General features: G+C 35.3%; 2 protein-coding genes across 2 annotated transcripts; one reads left to right on the top strand and one right to left on the bottom strand.

The window, feature by feature from the left end:
• Nucleotides 1–96: 96 nt before the first annotated feature.
• On the bottom strand, nucleotides 97–10,209 carry LOC120627607 (leucine-rich repeat-containing protein 40-like). Its single transcript, XM_039895621.1, has 11 exons — nucleotides 9,883–10,209; nucleotides 9,521–9,705; nucleotides 8,834–9,037; nucleotides 8,184–8,307; nucleotides 7,171–7,340; nucleotides 6,248–6,390; nucleotides 5,337–5,519; nucleotides 4,415–4,558; nucleotides 2,726–2,914; nucleotides 1,798–1,989; nucleotides 97–1,054 (listed from the first exon to the last, which is right to left on the bottom strand). Exons 1-11 carry the CDS (start codon nucleotides 10,043–10,045, stop codon nucleotides 949–951), a joined length of 1,803 nt encoding a protein of 600 aa, XP_039751555.1. The 5' UTR covers nucleotides 10,046–10,209; the 3' UTR covers nucleotides 97–948.
• Nucleotides 10,210–15,996: 5,787 nt separating this feature from the next.
• Nucleotides 15,997–18,233, top strand: LOC120627402 (thyrostimulin beta-5 subunit). Its single transcript, XM_039895404.1, has 3 exons — nucleotides 15,997–16,197; nucleotides 17,715–17,873; nucleotides 18,104–18,233. The coding sequence occupies exons 1-3, from the start codon at nucleotides 15,997–15,999 to the stop codon at nucleotides 18,197–18,199; spliced, it is 456 nt and encodes a 151-aa protein (XP_039751338.1). The 3' UTR covers nucleotides 18,200–18,233.
• The last annotated feature ends 124 nt before the right edge of the window (nucleotides 18,234–18,357 follow it).

Here is an 18,357-nt window from a genome sequence, read left to right as displayed (position 1 = left end):
CACTTAATATTAATTAATACAAACACTTTTATCTCTATTAAACCAAAATAAATTAATTCATGCAATATATCGCATATAACTATAAATAAACAGGTAACAAAATAGAAATTTAAAACAAAAACAAATAACATTTAAACAAAAATAACGAATCAGCGGTGGTAATCAGGTACATAAGAACAAGAGATTTGGTTTTGAATTTGACTTTGGCTATACGAGATTAGTCCAAGTTAAATAAAAATTACTAACTTGACAACCTTTCTTTTCTCATCACCTTTGATAAATAGCAATTAAATATATAATCGTTAACTATATATACGCTAAAACTTTCTGGCAACACTCGAATACAAAAATTGGTAATTTTGTTTATTGCTTTAACAGTGGCAATGGCAAACTTTACATATCCACCTTGGATTTACAATTTCGCAAAAGCATTGACAGGGTCAGCTTAAGCAGCTTTATGATAGTTGTATGTATAAGCTTTATCAGACTTTATAAAGCTTCATTGCTTGGTCAAAAATCAAAACTGAGTTAATCCATCTTCATATTTTTGCTTTTTAAAGAAAAACTTTGAAATAATTTTATCTATAAAATAAAGCCATTTTGTATTACAATCATGATTTTAAACATTTCGTCAGTACGGACAGTAGGTATTTAATGTAGATACGATGGTCTTTTGGGAGCGGATAAAAAGTAAATTTTTTATCCGCTCCCAATCCGAGTATAGCTCAAGTGTCCCAAGATTTGACTCTGTATAACTTTTAATGGCGAAATGAGACGATTCATTATTTACAATTCCGAATCGTTTATAACAATAGGTATATCAATAAATATATTATTTACCGTAGGCGAACTTTAATGTATATTTTTTTTAATATATTTGTCACGAACGAATCTTTTTTTTATTGGATACGTATTGTCAACTGACGTATGAAATATTATAGGTACGTTCTACGAAGGTATACGGTCTCTGAGGTATGACAGTATAGAGGCGGTGCCTTTTGTTAGTACTGCGTGTCGAGGTTGTCTAAAACAATTCCCCATTAGCTCCAGTGATCTGCAAGAAGGTTATTATTTCTTTATTAGGACTACCAGCAACAGAATCATCATGTACCTCCTATATTTAAACAATGGGCGCTGGAATGGCGACCCTACACTGCTAAACGCAGTGCTAAGCGCATTGGTAGACACACAACTAGGTGGACAGACGACATCAAACGATACCGCTCGACGTAAACCGCACAAGACCGTAAAATTTGTAACTCCCTAAAAAAGACCTTCGTTCAGCAATGGGCGTCTGTTATTTGATATGAGTTATATAGGGCAATGTAACACAACATAGAACGAAAAATGAAATATCTACTAAATTGATAAAGATAATTACAACTTTAAACTGAAATAAATAAAATTGGCCAAAAATAGGCGCTGCGCATACATATACACTTTTGTCTTGTGTTTTAGATACTCGTTATGAAATCAACTGCTGCCTTCTATCTGCGTAGATGTATTCGACATTGGTGCCAATTCTGTTGTACAAAAATCTCTAAACTAAAGTAAATTTACATGTTTAATAATAGTTTCGAGATATACAGATTAAAATGGACAGCAATATATATTATATTATATTATTATATTTTCAGACTGGTCAATGGAAATGCCATGCAATCGTATGAGTTTACTTACACGCTTTTGTCGCCTGTGTCGTATACAGAAAACTGCATTATAGACGGCGGCCCCGCCGGAACCAGAATGTGTCATATGTTTGCACAGCGCCTAACTGTGTGTAGTAAACCAACTTACCGTAAATGCGTGAAGTTGCCGAGTTCCGGAGGCACAGTGACAATGCTATTGTTGGTGAGGTCAAGCACGGCCAGCTTCTTGAGCCTCGCCAGAGCGTCCGAGGACACGTTGATTTCCGATATTTGGTTCTCGGCCGCTAGCAAGATCTCTAATTTATCTAGGTCGTAAACGCATCGCGGGATTTTGGTAAACCTTAAACGAAAATATAATCTGTAACTCTGGCACTATAAATAAAAGTATCATTTCGTAACTTCCAATTTTATAAACCTGTCACTATAAATAAAAACAACATTTCGTAGCTTCCAATATTTGGTCGTGTACGCATCGAGGGATTAGGGTAAACTTTAAACGAAAATATAATCTGGAACTCTGTCACTATTAAAAAAGGCCTCAAACATTTCGTAGCTTCCAAAATTTTACATCCAAAGCCTTTTTATGTCCCACAGCTGAGCATAACTCTCCTCTTGATCATAGTTTGCGTGATAGCCAAGTGGTTCGACCTCCCTTTCGGGGTGACCGAGTACGATATGCAGCACCAATAACTTTTTAGGGTTATATGCGTTTTTAAGGAGAACATAGTGAGAAAACCTGCATGCCCGACGGTTCTCCACAACGATCTCTAAAGCGTGTTAAGTCTATCAATTCGCAGATGGCCAGCGTGGTAGAATGCGGCCTAAGCACTCCTCATTCTGAGAGGAGATCCGTGCCCTATAGTGGGCCGGTCATTTGTTAATACTGATGCTGATGATGGCGATATATATCTTATGAGCATTTTTTTTAAATAATGAAATTATGAAGAAGAAAATTATGTTGTTCTTAATACCAAAGTATTTATAACTCTAATATTAAATGCGTTACACACAAATAAAATTTAACAATCTAAAGATGTAACGATTTTTAATTAGGTAATATAATGTAGTATGCTCACTTATTGTTCGATATAACTAGTTCCCTGAGGCTCTTTAAATCTCCAAGTTCAATCGGCAAGTCGGCGAGGTTATTTTTACCCAAGTCTATATACTGCAAATGTTTACAAACTCCAACTTCTGGTGGTACGACCTCGATATTATTTGACGCTAATAATAACTGAGTCAGTGTTTCCCGCAAGTGTTGAACCCTGAACGAAAAACATGGGTTGATATCAATAAATATTTATAAAAGTTTCGTATTTCACAAATTAAGAACTTTGAACTTATTGAGAGAAAACCACCTCCACTACCACAGTGGTAATCGAAGAAGTGAAGTCTTATAAGTGGAAGGTCCGGGTTCCTGCAGGACACGAATATATAATTTCAGAATTTTCTCTCCTCTGGTCTGGTGGAAGGCTTGGACCGTGGCTACTTACCACCATACCGACACCTACCTACCGAGACTGCCGACTGGCGCAGTGGGCAGCGACCCTGCTTTCTGAGTCCTAGGCCGTGGGTTCGATTCCCACAACTGGAAAATGTTTGTGTGATGAACATGATTGTTTTTAGTGTCTGGCTGTCTATCTGTATCTATATTATAAGTATTTATATGTATTATATTCAACAGCTATCTTAGTACCCATAACACAAGCTACGCTTACTTTGGGGCTAGATGGCGATGCAATGCCGTAGTATATTTATTTATAAAAAAAAAAAATCGTAAAGCCAAGAAGTAGATGAATAATAATGCTACTTAAAAACCGATTAGGAATATGGGTTTTAATCTCGTCCAGGTTAATGAGTTAAGATTTGAGATGACATCGTTTTCAACGATAATATAAAACCTGTAAATAAAAGCCGAAATAATACTTTAGAGTTATCTGTGAAATCGAAACTCTAACGGTTTTTTCGGTAAACCATCGCCAAAGTTTTAACTGAAAGAAATCAGATACAGCCCTAACGCCGCATGCAAAAGTAATAGGTACGCGTCGCATAGCGTAGGTACTATGCACGTGTCGTTCTTTTATCTTCAATAGGGTTGTCATAAGTAAACATTGAGAATGTGTTAATTTAGTTTGTAGAGAATAATAAATATGCTTTTTTTTATTTCATATTTTTACAGGGCACATACTTATACACCCTTGAACAGTATTTCGTAATTCCGTTACACGTTGTATATCAACACCGATTAGGATGAAATAACGGCACCGGAATGTGAACTTTAAGCTATGGGCCATAAAGAAAAATTTGATAAATACTTTAAAACAAGTATTCGACTAGTGCACCATCCTACGCACTGTGCACTTCCAACAAAACATTATATATACAACATTTTGACGACCTCCTTGGCGTAGCGGTGAGCAGTGTGGTCTTGTATTTGGGAGTTCCCGGTTTTGATTTCCGGAAGAAGAAACTTGAAATTTATAAATTCCGAATTTTCTTTGATCTAGTTTGGTGGGAGGCTTCCGCCGTGGCTAGCTACCACCCTACCGACAAAGATGTTCCACCAAGCGATTTAAATACGGTAAATCAACTATTTGGTAGTACAGTAAATACGACTAGAACAGAATAAATTTTTTGCAGAATAGAATAATATAAATTTTATTGCTTTAACTGTGTACATTTTTTTGGTGTTGTAAGTGTGAATATTTCGACGACATACAAAACTACATAGATACTAGATACTATGAATTTACGCCTCAACTTACCCTATAGGCACTGAGGTTAACTTATTCCTCGATAAGTCAACTATGTGCACTTCGGCTTCCACCGCCGTATGAAATACGTCTTCCGGGACAGTTGTTAGGTCTTTGGAAGGAACCATAAGCGCTTGGCTTTTCTTCATGGTAAATCTGTTTACAAATAAACAATCAAATAATGAACCTACCGCAAAACCCTTCTACAGTTCGTTTGTTAACTTTAATAGTTTGGACGCTTGGGAGTTGGGACGTGCCGCTTGCATCATGACGCCGAAAGGCATATTTTGATTTCCCATTGTTTCATTATTGTGATTTATAGAAATAAAAACTTAAGGTACTAAAGGAATCTATAATGTAAAATTTATTTAATTTTACACAGTTTTTACATAGTAGCAGCTTGTGGGTGTTCTATATACAAATAAGCCGGACAAACTGTAGTTGCCTATAATCCTAAAACATGTAAACTTGCAATTGCAATACAAAAAAACCCCAACACTATATCTTATAGCAACCTTGAAGGTTGAGTAGATGTACAGCAAGAGTGTCGGATAGTGCCACGAGCAATTCAAAAAGTTTATCGACGAACATCTATAGCTAAGATGCTTCTTTAGATGAATGAATGAATACACTTTTATTGTACACCCCATAAACACATATAGAAGGCTGCGGTATCGCTACATAGCGATCTCTTCCAGGCAACCAGAGGCGTAAAAACATCTCAAGAAGAGATGTAGGTGGTAAATAAACTATATATTGTAAGTTTATTATACAATACTGATAATTAATACAATGAATATCTATATAATACATAAATTTATACAATATTGTCAAACCCCAAACGAAACAGAAGGAAATTGATTTACCGTTTAGTAGAACATTGGACAGATTAATTGGAAGGTAGATAATAATTATAAACTGTGATCATTCATACTTATCAGGCCAATTATTTTCAAGTCTCGTCTCGCTGACAACTTCCTCGGTGATGCGCTCGCGCAAGTACTTCATCATCCTGTCAGTGCCCCCCTTGATAATATCCTGCCGTACAAACGACAGCTTATTGCCCTCCATACTAATACTTTGCAATTGCGATAGGAGACCTAGGTTTCTTGGTAACCTATAATGCAAGGAATAAAAAAAAAATTGTGCATACGTATCGTATATATCGCAGTAGGCATTAAAGAGGCTGGAAGAACTTTAATAATGTATGTTGTTTCGCTCAGAAAAAAATATATATGTTACTAAACGTTGCCTGCGTTCTTCGACCGCATTTATTTTCTGTTTTTTTTTATGAATCCCGTGGGAACCATTTTTTTTTCTGGGATAAAATAAGTAACCTGTTACACTCCGTCCTTTCAAGTAATTCTTTTCCAAAACTCAATTTGATTCTTTGCTTAGTTAGGACGTAAAGTAATGACAAACAATCGCATTTTCGCATTTATAATATTAGTGAGGAAGTAAGAATTCTTGACCATATTTCTGGTCGAAATCATCTTACTGCTTCTTTTTGGTTTTTATAGCTCAAATTTCCACGGAAGGTATGCGTAAATACATTTCCCAGCGCAGAAAAAAAGCTCGCAATCAAGAAATTTAGATCATGTAATACCTACATTAACAAACCGACATCGATCTAAAACATGTTCGATTCCTGATCTTAAGACCGAACTAATAAACCGACGACGTGTAGATGTCGGTTAATTAATACGGGTCAAATCTCCAATAATAGGCTGTGTCCCAAAGATGCTATTGTGTGCAAAAACGATGAAGTAACATCACCGCGTGGAACTAATCCCTCTTCGTCTGGAATTCTGTTAAAATACCTAAATATAAAACCAGATGACTCACTTGTTTAAATTGTTATTGGAGAGGTCAAATCTCTTTAGCGTCTTAAGTAGTGATATGTTTTCCGGGAGCACTTCAATTTGGTTGTCCCTGATATTCAACACATTTAATTGCTGCATTTGATCACAGAACTCTTCGGTTATTTCCTAAAACGTATTACGGTTTTGAAATAGACGAAAAGTGGTATTCGTGAAACGCAACTTATACTTTATCTACAGAAACTTCAAATGACGTCATGTGAGATCCTTAGTATTAAAGAACTATTTGATCTAGTTACTTACCTTTATAAGATAGCACTATGAGGCATCGTAAGGATCTGCAAACTGCACCATTACATAGTTGTCCTATTGATACATTTGAAAAGGATTTGTCGATTCTAATACGCATCGCAAAGATCTAAAATTCCCTATCAGCTTTCTTTATCCCTACAGCCAATAATATGACCCATACTTTCAAAACAAAAGTGATTTTCTTCTTCTAGGTAAGTGCATTCCACCTAAGGTTGCATAATCATTCATCACTTGCAATCAAGTGTTACTGTACTATATAAGAGGTTTCGGATGTTTTTCATTTACTTTTGCTATAAACTGCTTCTTGCCAAATTTCACCATGCTTGTCGGAAAGTTGGTTATGATTATTTAGTGTCAAATTATGCTGCGTAATCTTTTTCTTGCTTAGGCTTCTACTTCGCACTGCTCCAGCGGAATGAAGACTTGAGTTGTAAAGGTCTGAACAGACGAACAGTAAGACATATTGACAACGAAGTGATCCTATAAGAATGGGTTAATTTCTTTCTATTGTAAGAAGTAAGTTAATAAGTAACAAGGTATTTATGAGTGACTAGTAACGTTATTCGCATATCCTGAAAATACATTGATCTCAGGGTGAGGGTGTGAATTACTTGCGGTGATCAACATCATAATTACCTTAATATAATTATTAGCTAAGTAAATTTCTTTTAAAGCTGTGCATCCATAGAAGTCGGGCAGCTGTTCAATGTTGTTGTGGTTTGCATCGAGTATTTCCATTTTCCTCAGTTCACCGAGTGCAGGTAAGCCCTTCAAATTGTTATTACTTATGTTTAACTTCTTTAAATCTAAAAAAAAAAAATATTTTAAATGGAAAACTACATTCAACTTTCCCAACAATAATGGAAAATTTTGGTGACAAGTGCCTCCCTAGATGTACGCTTGGAGCAAGTAGTGCAGTTTCAAAATGCGCAATTTGCAGATAAACAATTTACGTTCGCATTTCATACTGCTGAAGAATTTTTTTATTGCATTAGCTACCGAAAATTGAGTTGGTGCAGTGTGCTGTCGGCCGCAGAGAGCGGTTTGACCTGCCACTTGGTACAAAGACCGCTTGAAGCGGTTAGCTATAACTGCTAGCCTCCGCACCATCCTGAGGCCGTTTGAACTTTCTACTTTAATTGCGCTTAGCTAAAAGTAAACGCTTGTAATTTGTTCGTGATGTTGGTAAATGTCGCAGTAAATACCGAAAAACATAATCCATGTTACACAAAACAGCAGCGGTGGCAGTTGTTATGCGGTCGCACTTAACTGCAAAAAGAACGGCTAGGAGCACTCAGTTGAGTTGAGGTTGATTCTAGCTGCTCCAAGCAGACCATCTAAGGAGGTCCTAATGACTGAAAGTAACAAATTTTAACACACAAATATTTGTTTTTTAAATTTTAGCAGATAACTTTAGTGCTTATAAATTTTTTACGAATTTTTAGTGGTGACATGCGTAAATTATTAGCTTAAATTTAAAAATTTACATAATAATTGTTTTGTAAAAATATTATTTATATTGTAAAAATATATATATACTAGCAATGGAAATAAATAGCACACACAATAAAGTTAACACACACAATAAATTCATTTAGCATTGATTGATTTACAATCTTGATATAAGTTTTGAATTTCATTGCATCTACCTCTTAAGTTAACAATATCCGGTGGCAACTCTGGCAATTCATTGTGAGACAAATTGAGCTCTACCAAGCGTACTAGATATCCCATCCCAGGCGGTAGGACTGTCAGTTTGTTATGCGATATGTCCTGTATAATAAATATATAATAATATTTGTAAATTGCAATACATAATAAATAATTTTAAATAACTCCTTGTGTTGAAAAGTAAATTGATTAGCTGACTATGTTCATAACTTATTTTATCATATTAATATATAATATAATGATAAGTTGAGAGAATAAGTCGGACCGACAAAATAACAAATCAAAAAGTATTAACAAAAGTAAGTGAAAAGAGATGTATCAAAGCAACAGAAAAAAGGAGAGGGAAAATGATCAGCCTACATACTTATCACTTTTATAATAGAGGGATGGAGAAAAACGACAACCATGAATGGATTTCTTGGTAGTAAGTAAAGTAAAAAGTTGGAGTAGGGACTTAAGAGGGAGGAAAAACTGGACCATGGAAAGGGAAAAATCGAGAAAGCTACACCACCAAGAGCTCTTGAAACCTAAAATGATAAGCATAACTTGTGATTATTATTTATTAGTTAATAAATATTTATTTACATTATTTAAAATTGGTAGTTTAATGAAATTAAAATTGACTTACCAGAAAAGTTAACATGACTAAATCTCCAAAATCTGGCTCAATTGTTTTGAGAGAATTGTGTGAAATACTCAACCATCTCAATTCAGTTAAGTTATAAAACTCTTTTGGTAGTGTTTCCAATTTGTTGTGGTCTAAGCTTAAATTTGATAAATTACTCAGTTCACCAAACTCCGCTGGGAGACTAGTCAAAGCATTGTCATGAAGCTAAAAATAAAAAATATAATTTCAAACTAGGTAGACTAAAGTTTAAATCAAAATTATTTGAATCAGCTCTACAGGGATCATTGTTAAACAGATAGTACTAATTACCTGACATTTTATTTTATTTCAGAGATTTTGTACAATAGATTTTGCACCAGTACTTTAAACATGAATAAAGATAACATTGCATAGTGCTCCAGTGTATCCATCATGTAATGCTGTCTAAAAAAGTTATAAGCTATTATATAAAAAAATTGCTGTAAGTAACAGAAGATATACTAAGTAATATTCTAAAAGGGATATAAATTATTCTTTGATTCTTTGATAACTTCTAACAAAGTCGCGAGATTCTGTCATTTGATATGAATATTTTTGTTTCAATATGCAAAGATGTCCCTTAAGTTTTTGGCACATTTGGTTGCTGATTTGTCTCCATATGGTTGAGTACGAACTATAGTTATAATTGTTTGTTTAATAAATGCATACCTTCAGTGTAACCAGTTCTTGCAGAAATTTTAAGTTCGGTGATAATTTTTTAATGACATTTGAACTCAGGTCTAGCATTTTTAGGGGTTCACAATTCCACCAGTTGCTTTGATCAGATCTTGCAAAGTCTACCTCTTTCGTTTCCTCCAATACCAACTCATTAATTTTCCATACATTTTCAGGTACTAAAAGACATGGTTGAAATATTAATAATTCTCATAAAAATGTAACTTTCATTTTCATTAGTTGATAAAGAATATCGTTAGAAAGAATGGTTTACTCACTGAATTCCGTTTGAATTGTTTGGTCAGCTGTAACTTCCGCATATTTGTTTTAATTAAACAATTTTAAAAGAACCTTACCTGTGCCCAAGCCTCTGTTACATAAAGACAGTTGTCCTGTACGTTTCGCAGATTTAATTAAACCAATAGTTAATTCATTTTCATCCGCTTTTTTATCTTGAAGATGAAAAACAGATTTATTACAAACTTTTATCTTTGATTTAGTAGGTGTGCGACGTGACATTATAAGTTTAAATTATTGCTAAATATAACTCAAGGCCACCAATGTCATATTAATAAAGTGGACCCATGAATAAGTTTTAGCCTTGTAATATTTTATTTTATTTTATCAACACAACACAATGATGTTTACACTCTCAATATTCGCCACAGATTATAGATTACTAATAGTAGTACTATATTATAACTATTCAATTCAATTCTTGTTTATGGCTTTTGTCTGTGCCAACTGGGCACAAGGTACTTCGCCAATGTCTTGTAGATGAAGAAGGCACGAAGGAGATTGATCGGTGAAACTAATGAAAACTTAATTTTGAATTTGTACCAAGAAATAGTTGTTATTAGCTAGTTAGCTCTTTAACCTAAGGCAGCACAGACAACACATGCATATATATCTAACACGGATATTTTTTGTACATTACACTTTAATTTTATTACTTACTATATATTTACATAAAAATCTACAATAAGGACTGAAAACAAACATTAAAAAACATTTAACACTCAAAGGACGGGGGACTTTGGGAGGAAGAACGTCATAGAGGGGATAGGTAAGTTTGGGACAGTTAAAAATAATATGAGTTATAGTGCCCTCATCCAAGCCACACTCACAGATGGAGTTGTCCCTTATCCGGAGTTTGGCCAGATGTACAGGTGTGCTAGCATGACCAAGACGCAATCGGGAAATTGTGGATGAAGTCCAGCGATTTGTACTCCGAGAGTGACAAAACCAGGGTTGTCTTGGTATGTTTTGTTGGATGGTAGCGTAAAACTTACCCTTAACCAATTTGGAATCATTCCAAAAAATTTTCCAGGCTGTTTCCATATATGTTTTGGCAAGAGTACATAGGTCATGCGATGAATTTTTAAAATGATCTAGAGAACCTGACTCAACAGCTGTTTTGGCACATGAGTCAGCAGTCTCGTTTCCTGGAATACCTGAGTGGCTTGGAATCCAAACCAGTAAGATGAATAGTCCTTTTTGATTGCAAGAGAGCAGAGCCTTCCGGATTTTTAAGATAATGGGAAATCGTGATTTGCTGCGAAAGGGGTTTTCTTTAATAGACATTAAACAGCTTAAAGAGTCAGTCAGAATAACCGTCTGTTGTACGTTATGGGACAGTGCAAACAGGATTGCTTCCAAAAGAGCAATGGCCTCTCCGGTAAACACAGAAGACTCGGGAGGGCATTTAAATTTTAAAACAATTCTGTAAACAGGAACCCAACATGCAGCACCAACACAACCTTCTGGAGACAGCTTTGAAGCATCAGTATATATAATAAGATGATTTGACCAATTTTGACTAATATGCTTTTGTAGTTTGATATTGGTATCTGGGGATCCTTTACTCAGACCTAGATCTGTGATGATGGAAGGGTTGAATATTAATGCTTTAAATGGGGTTGAATATAGTGGGTTGATTGTGAAAGATGTCAGGGGATTAGGAAGGCTGGTATACTTTAGGAAACTATCTAGCAAGTAGGAAGACGAGTTACGGGAGCAAGGTGCGTGTGATAGTTGGCTTAGTCGGTGCCAAAGAGGATGGGATGACAGCTGTAACATCTTGCTGATAAAGCGGTCACATAGATATTGTCGACGGATGGATAGAGGAGGGTCAACGCATTCTACCTGCAAAGCATTAGTGGGGGAGGATTTCATTGCACCTAGAATAATTCTAAGGCATCTATACTGAATTTTATTTAACTTTTCAGCAGCTGATTTATTAAAAGGCTCTAAAACAAACATACAGTAATCCATGTGGCTACGTACTAAGGCATTATATAATAATTTTAAAGTATAGGGGTGAGCACCCCACCAAACTCCCGCTATTGCTCGTAGTACATTGATGCCTTTTTCACATTTTTTGATAATGTGTTCAGAATGAGCAATTCCATTCAGTCGTGTGTCTAAATAAACACCTAAAAATTTAGCTTTAACTGCAAGGTTGATTGCTTGACCTTCAAATGAGATGTTGAGGTTCGGGAGGTATCTCTTCCTTGTAAATACCACTGCCTGACATTTGCCCACTGATAGGGACAAGCCATGGTCAGACAGCCACTGGCCTAGATAATACAAAGCGGAATTGATACGACAGGATACTTCCTCTATACTGCCTGAGCTGTGATAGAGGACAATATCATCAGCATATTGTAAAATGGTACAAAAACTAGAAACAGACAATTCGAGGTCGTGGGTATATATGCTATAGAGCAGAGGACTGAGAACAGAGCCTTGAGGGAGGCCTTTCCAGATTAATCTGGGAGGAAGAGAATTATTCTGATGCTTTACCAGAACATATCTGCAAAACAGCAGATTACATATGAAATGAACCATCCTCGAGGGAACACTCAGCTTAAGTAGTTTCTGCCTGAGGACCGGAAGTAGGACATTATCATATGCAGAAGCAATATCAAGAAAAGCACCCACAAGGTACTCTCCTTTTGTAAAGGCTAATCTAATATCTGTTGTTAATACACTGAGACTGTCTGTTGTACTCATACCCTTCCGAAACCCAAATTGGGAGGAGGGGAGAATATTTCTACTTTCCATTAACCATTCCAGTCGGTTTTTAAGGAGATGTTCTGTAACTTTAGCTAAAGTAGATGACAAAGCTATGGGTCTATATGAATTTGAATTAAGGGGATTTTTATAAGGTTTAAGGATAGGAATAACAATTTGAGATTTCCAGGAGTTTGGGATAGAACCAGTTTCCAAACATTTATTGATTATTTTAAGGTAATAAATTTTAGCTTTGTCATTTAAGTTAGCCAGGAAAGAATATGGAACGCCATCTTCCCCTGGAGCTGTATCTTTTAGACCATTGAGAGCAATTTGAAGCTCAGAAAAGGAAAAGGGGGCATCCATTTCATCCGTAGCTGGAGCTGGCGTAGTAGTTAGAAATGAGTCCACATAGGGAACATAAGGTGGAGCTAATTTGTCTGCAAAGTTGTTAAGCCAGTCAGAAGGATTATTTGAGGAAGGATCAACGTGGCTCAGGGAGCGACGGAATCTCCTCATATTTTCCCACACAATGGTGGAGGGTGAACGAGGGCTAAGCGATTCACAGAACTGCGTCCAACTTGCTCTTTTCTTTTTGAAGACTAATCTTTTAATTTTAGCATCTAGTTTTTGGTAACTATTAAAGTTATCCTGAGTCATGCAGGCTGAGTATAATTCTTCTGCAGCAGATCTTTTACCAAATAAATCGCTGCATTCATCATCCCACCAAGGAGAGGAAAGCAGCGGATTTTTCACAGGGTGTTTTTTTGGAATATGGGAATCGGCCGAAGATATAAGAGATTTTAAAAAGAGATCATAGCATACCAGAATGTTTCCATCACTTTCCAAATCGGGCAGAGTGTCTACAATGCAATCAACGGATAGGGCATAATCTTCCCAATTTGCTTTTTTAAGTTTATACTTTAAAAGGGGATCATAGTTAGGGGTAGGTAAGGATTTATTATTTAATGTAACAATTATAGGAAAATGATCACTGCCACAGGTTGACTGTAGCACGTTCCAAGTCAGGCGCGATGCTAGGTTAGCCGAACATAGGGTGAGATCAACCGCTGATTTAGGGTTCTGATTGGGGTATACCCTTCGAGTATTATAACTATATTATAACTACTATTATAGCTATCTACATTCTCAACTTCACTGTCATCGACACAGACAAAAAGGGTTCCCTCCATATTCAAGATATGTCTATAGACCTCTACTACCATAATGCTAGTATTGCCATGCAGTAATTTTGTTGAAAAGGAAATTATGGCAACCAGTGACATTAATACTTAATAGAGGTTTCAGCTTTCACATGGAGTATAGAGGTACCTCTATACTCCATGAGCTTTCAGGCTTTCAGGCTTTCAGATCAATGCTGGCAACCGATACACGTGCACTAAATCGAAGTAACTACTTTTCTTCAAGTATGTTACAATTATTTAAGAATTTAATAACGAAAAAGGCATTCATTACATCTTGAAATACAGAATGATAATAAAAAAATACAGAATGATAATGGTAGTAAATTGGAAACTTCCATCATCTATCTAGAAGTTTTAAGAGTCCTTCAGGAAAAGAAGAACCGATATCGAAAAAGTATAAAACTGAGATATTATGAAGCGCGGCAGACTCATGAACTCTGTTACCTACCCTCCGAATGTATTATATTCTTACATCTAAGCAACTGCACCGTCGTACAAAAACCACGGACGTTAGCCACGGTTTTGGATTGGCTCGGAAAGTCTGAAGATAGTCTCATTCATGTAATTATTTCTACAGTAATGTCGTTACCTTACGGTACTATGACTTGAGGGAAATAGATAGATATAATAATTTAACTATATATAATATAAATTTTATCCGTGTGTTATTATGATTCAAGAACACGTCAGCCAAAAGGATATTATACTATTAAACTTTAAATCTTCATAATCATCATCTTTCTGAGCTTAAACCTACCACGCTGTTCTAGGATGTGATGTGTCATAGAATATTATAATACCTAAAGAGATTTCCATACCACCACTATTTATGGAACTTCCTTCATGTTGCTCCTTTGTTTTCAGGTTTTGTAACTCCTTATATTCTTTATACATTATGACATCAATATAACATCTGCAACAAATACAAATGCATTTATATTTTAATAGTTGCTAATTTCATTATGACTCTGCAATTCACAATCGGAGTAAGAGCTAGTTAAAACATTTACAAATAATTTTATGTATTGTATTAATCTTATAAATAATATATATCTTATGAGTAATATATTCTAATACCTGAAAATGAACAAGTCCTAAATCACTATTAGGATAGTAATTTTGAGAGAAACAAGAACAATAAATACACACTTATTTTAAAAAATGCAACCAGCTTAAAAATTAGGAACGTTAATGAATCATTGAATGCAATATTCTAATAATAATTTCAATTTGATATGTAGGTATGAGTGTATGACCTGTGCCAGTAAATAGGGATGTCGTTTTAGACAGTTCAACGACAGTTCAATAAACTGTTTTTAACTGAGGTTTTAAAATAAAAACTTATTACCTACTTTTAAATAATTATTTATTCCACATCACACTTAATTAATTTACTAGTAACTTAACGTTTAAACTCTCAAGTTGTGATGAACGCCAACATAGACACATTTCGATCTCGAATAAATAAATATGTCTCCTAGATAATTATTTAAATTTGTCTTTTAATATTCTAATTTCCCAGTAATTGTTTGGCTGTATGTTCTTTCGAACCTGTCCTCACACCTGCACGCGCATTTGAACTAAATACTAATCTAGTTTCAAAACGCTTGAGGCCACCGAAACCTAGTTTTATCTTCGTGCCTTTTGTAGTAGAGACTTTGGGACCGAGGGGACGAGGCTCGAGCTCTTTTTAAGGATTTGTCAAAAAGAGAAAGAGAGGTTATAGAGTTTACCGGTGATCCTAGAACTGACAGTTGGCCTGACCTTAGCCAAAAATTTTGTTTGACCCTACGGTTTGACCATTCAAAGAGGCAATGCTGCCAGGATCTTGGGAACTATATAGTCCTCGCTGCGGTGGTTGGTTGGTGGGTGGTTTTTTTAGATTTTATTTAGATTTATTTGGTACTTGTTTAAATATAATTTAAGTTGAATATAATTTCAAAAATACTTTCAATTAGGAAAAACGAAACATTCGTAAGTGTTCTTTAAAATAAAAGTAGATACTACCAATAAATAATAATTGATGTACGCAAGCATGAGTATCCCATGTATTTAGTATTCAAATATATTCTTCTATTTCTGCTCAGTGAAATCCCAAAGCTAATGGTTTGAGAAAAATTGTGATATGACCTGAAAAGAAATTAATGCCTTGTCGTCACTATTCTGGCTTTATAAAATCTTACCGTTGTAACTGTTGGCAAACATTTTTAACGCTTGCTTCGAAGCGGGTGTCTTGTGAAAATAGTGAAAATGATCAAAAACCGAAATACCTTTTATATAATTATTTTAGTAGTTTCGTGCTGTTTTGTTTACTGTTCAGGGTCTCCATCTAATTCTCGTTGTAAGCTTAAACGTTACATGCATAAAGCAGTTCAAACGGATTTCAACGGATTACGCTGTTGGGATGACGTTAAGATATTATCTTGCTGGGGATACTGTTTTTCTTACGAGGTACCAACTTTTTTTGTGCACATTATCTATTTTAATTTCGATTCTTTTCTCAGCTCTTTGGTTTTTCTGTCTGCCGTCAAACAGCATTGCTTTGTTCCGCTCTAAAAGGCGTGTTTTTTTTGTTTTTATAGTAATAATTGAGAGACCAAGCTCCAAAGATATAATTTATATCCCCCGATTATATCAGACAAGAGATATAAGTAACGTGCCCACCTGCTAAATGACTGGAACATTGAATAGAAGAAGTTTACCCCCGTTTATTAATACACATATATTATATGGATATTATTTCCACTTGTGCGCTTGTGCTCTGTGAGTTGATAAAGCTGTGGGAGAAGATACATATATATCCTTCACCCGGGGATATAATATCTCCTGCCCATGCTAGCCGTGCTGATGGTAACTGGAAAACCATCGCCTATTAACAGAGGGCATCACAGGCATGCAACAGCACGTCCTGCAACATGCCGCTGTGTCCATCAAACGGCGAGGTGTTAGCCTCATGCGCCTCTTATTACACCAGCAACGGCACCCTTCAGTCCAGAACACAGCATTGTAACAATGCTGCTTAATGGCAGAAATAAGCTTGGTGGTAGTACTTCCCCGGACGAATTCTGTCACCAAAAGCTCTACTACTACTAAAACTACTGGGGTTGCTGGTTACAGGCTCTTGAGGCTTAACATTCACGCGTCAAGTTAATGGACACAGGACCGCACTTTGTAGGGCGTTTTTCTTGCGTGCCCCGCGAAATTTTACCCTGTACATAATCAATGTTTTTCCCATTTACCAGCAGGTTGGCCGTCAATTATTGCCATAAAAAGCAAGTATTTAGAATGAAGGCTATTAAAAATTGTTTACTAAGCAGTACTACTGGGCACACAGAGCTCCGTTTTTTTTATATATATGTATGAAATATATCAATCTTACTAGGGGAATACTTAACTACCTATTATAACAGTTAATATAAAAATATACTTAATCACCTATTAAAACAGGGAATATGAAAAATATATATATATATATATATATATATATATATATATATATATATATATATATATATATATATATAAAAACAATTATATTACTTTAATGAAATGTAATTATTTTATTTTTTGTTAATTTAAAATTTATACTTATTTGAATTTAATTAATCATTTTACATTATAAACATATAAATATAACATTTGACAAAGCACTCAGGGCTACTGAAGATAGCGCCACTCACGCATAAATAGAAAGTAGAAGGAAAGTTAAAAGGCAGTAAAAAAGTAGCAATGTAGCATAACCATATCACGACAATCGTGAGCTGGCACTTATTTAGAGCAAAAGTCGCATAAAGAAGGTCTCTGACACCATGTCAGAGAATAACTGGGTGCGAAAAAAAAACAGGGCTCCGTTTAGAGCTTATGTAGACCCAAGACGCTGCGTCAACGCCAGTTGGTGCTTAATTTTTTATATTCGACATAAAATATTTACAAGCAAAAATAAACAAGGTTTTAATTTCATATTACAGATTTCTCACTGGCAATTCCCCTACAAAGTGTCTACTCACCCGGTTTGTGTGCACGGTGAGAGGAAGCATGCGTCGGTCAAACTCCGTCAGTGCGACCCTGGCGTAGAGCCCGGCACAGAAATTTATCACTACGTTGAAGCTGCTAACTGCAAATGTCAAGTAGTTATTAATTTCTCTTTGATTTTGTATTGAGTCTAGCAAGTAAGGAAATCCGCTATTTTGACTTATGTTCCAAAACTAAGTGAGTCTCAATTATTATGAGACAAATATCAAAGTCTCATGTCATAACTTAAACGGTGATTAATTTGCTTTGTAGCTCTGTAGTTGCCGTAAACCGGCGAAAATTTCTGTATATATAAATAAGATAATAATTACTGTGTGTATTTCAGGTATGTTCTTCAGAAGATACAAGCTGTGAATGGCTACCACAAGATTCTTCTCTTATAGGTGGTTTAATTAAAGAAGAATCTGATGAGATTGAATGAATAATATCGATGTACCTACTAACGTGTTTCTGCCACTGATGACTTATATTCTGTTTGTCACTATAAAAAAGTCTATTTAATGATTTGTTAATGCAAGTTACACTTAATGTTAATGTAATTAAATTATATGCGATACTCAAATCTTTATGATTTCTTTC

Source organism: Pararge aegeria, chromosome 11 (assembly GCF_905163445.1).
Source record: "Pararge aegeria chromosome 11, ilParAegt1.1, whole genome shotgun sequence".
Taxonomy (NCBI): Eukaryota; Metazoa; Arthropoda; class Insecta; order Lepidoptera; family Nymphalidae; genus Pararge; species Pararge aegeria.
The sequence above is the reverse complement of the archived record's forward strand: the minus strand, read 5'-3'. Positions and strand labels throughout refer to the sequence as shown.

Bases quoted from the DNA above. Each gene is read 5' to 3' on its own strand.
- LOC120627402 (XM_039895404.1), top strand. From the start codon at position 15,997: ATGATCAAAAACCGAAATACCTTTTATATAATTATTTTAGTAGTTTCG. The intron at 16,198-17,714 runs GTACCAACTTTT...TTCATATTACAG, and splicing joins GATACTGTTTTTCTTACGAG to ATTTCTCACTGGCAATTCCC. The intron at 17,874-18,103 runs GTAGTTATTAAT...TGTGTATTTCAG, and splicing joins CTGCTAACTGCAAATGTCAA to GTATGTTCTTCAGAAGATAC.
- LOC120627607 (XM_039895621.1), bottom strand. From the start codon at position 10,045: ATGTCACGTCGCACACCTACTAAATCAAAGATAAAAGTTTGTAATAAA. The intron at 9,038-9,520 runs GTATGCATTTAT...TTTTATTTTTAG, and splicing joins AAGAACTGGTTACACTGAAG to CTTCATGACAATGCTTTGAC. The intron at 6,391-7,170 runs GTAATTATGATG...AATACGTTTTAG, and splicing joins TAGCTAATAATTATATTAAG to GAAATAACCGAAGAGTTCTG.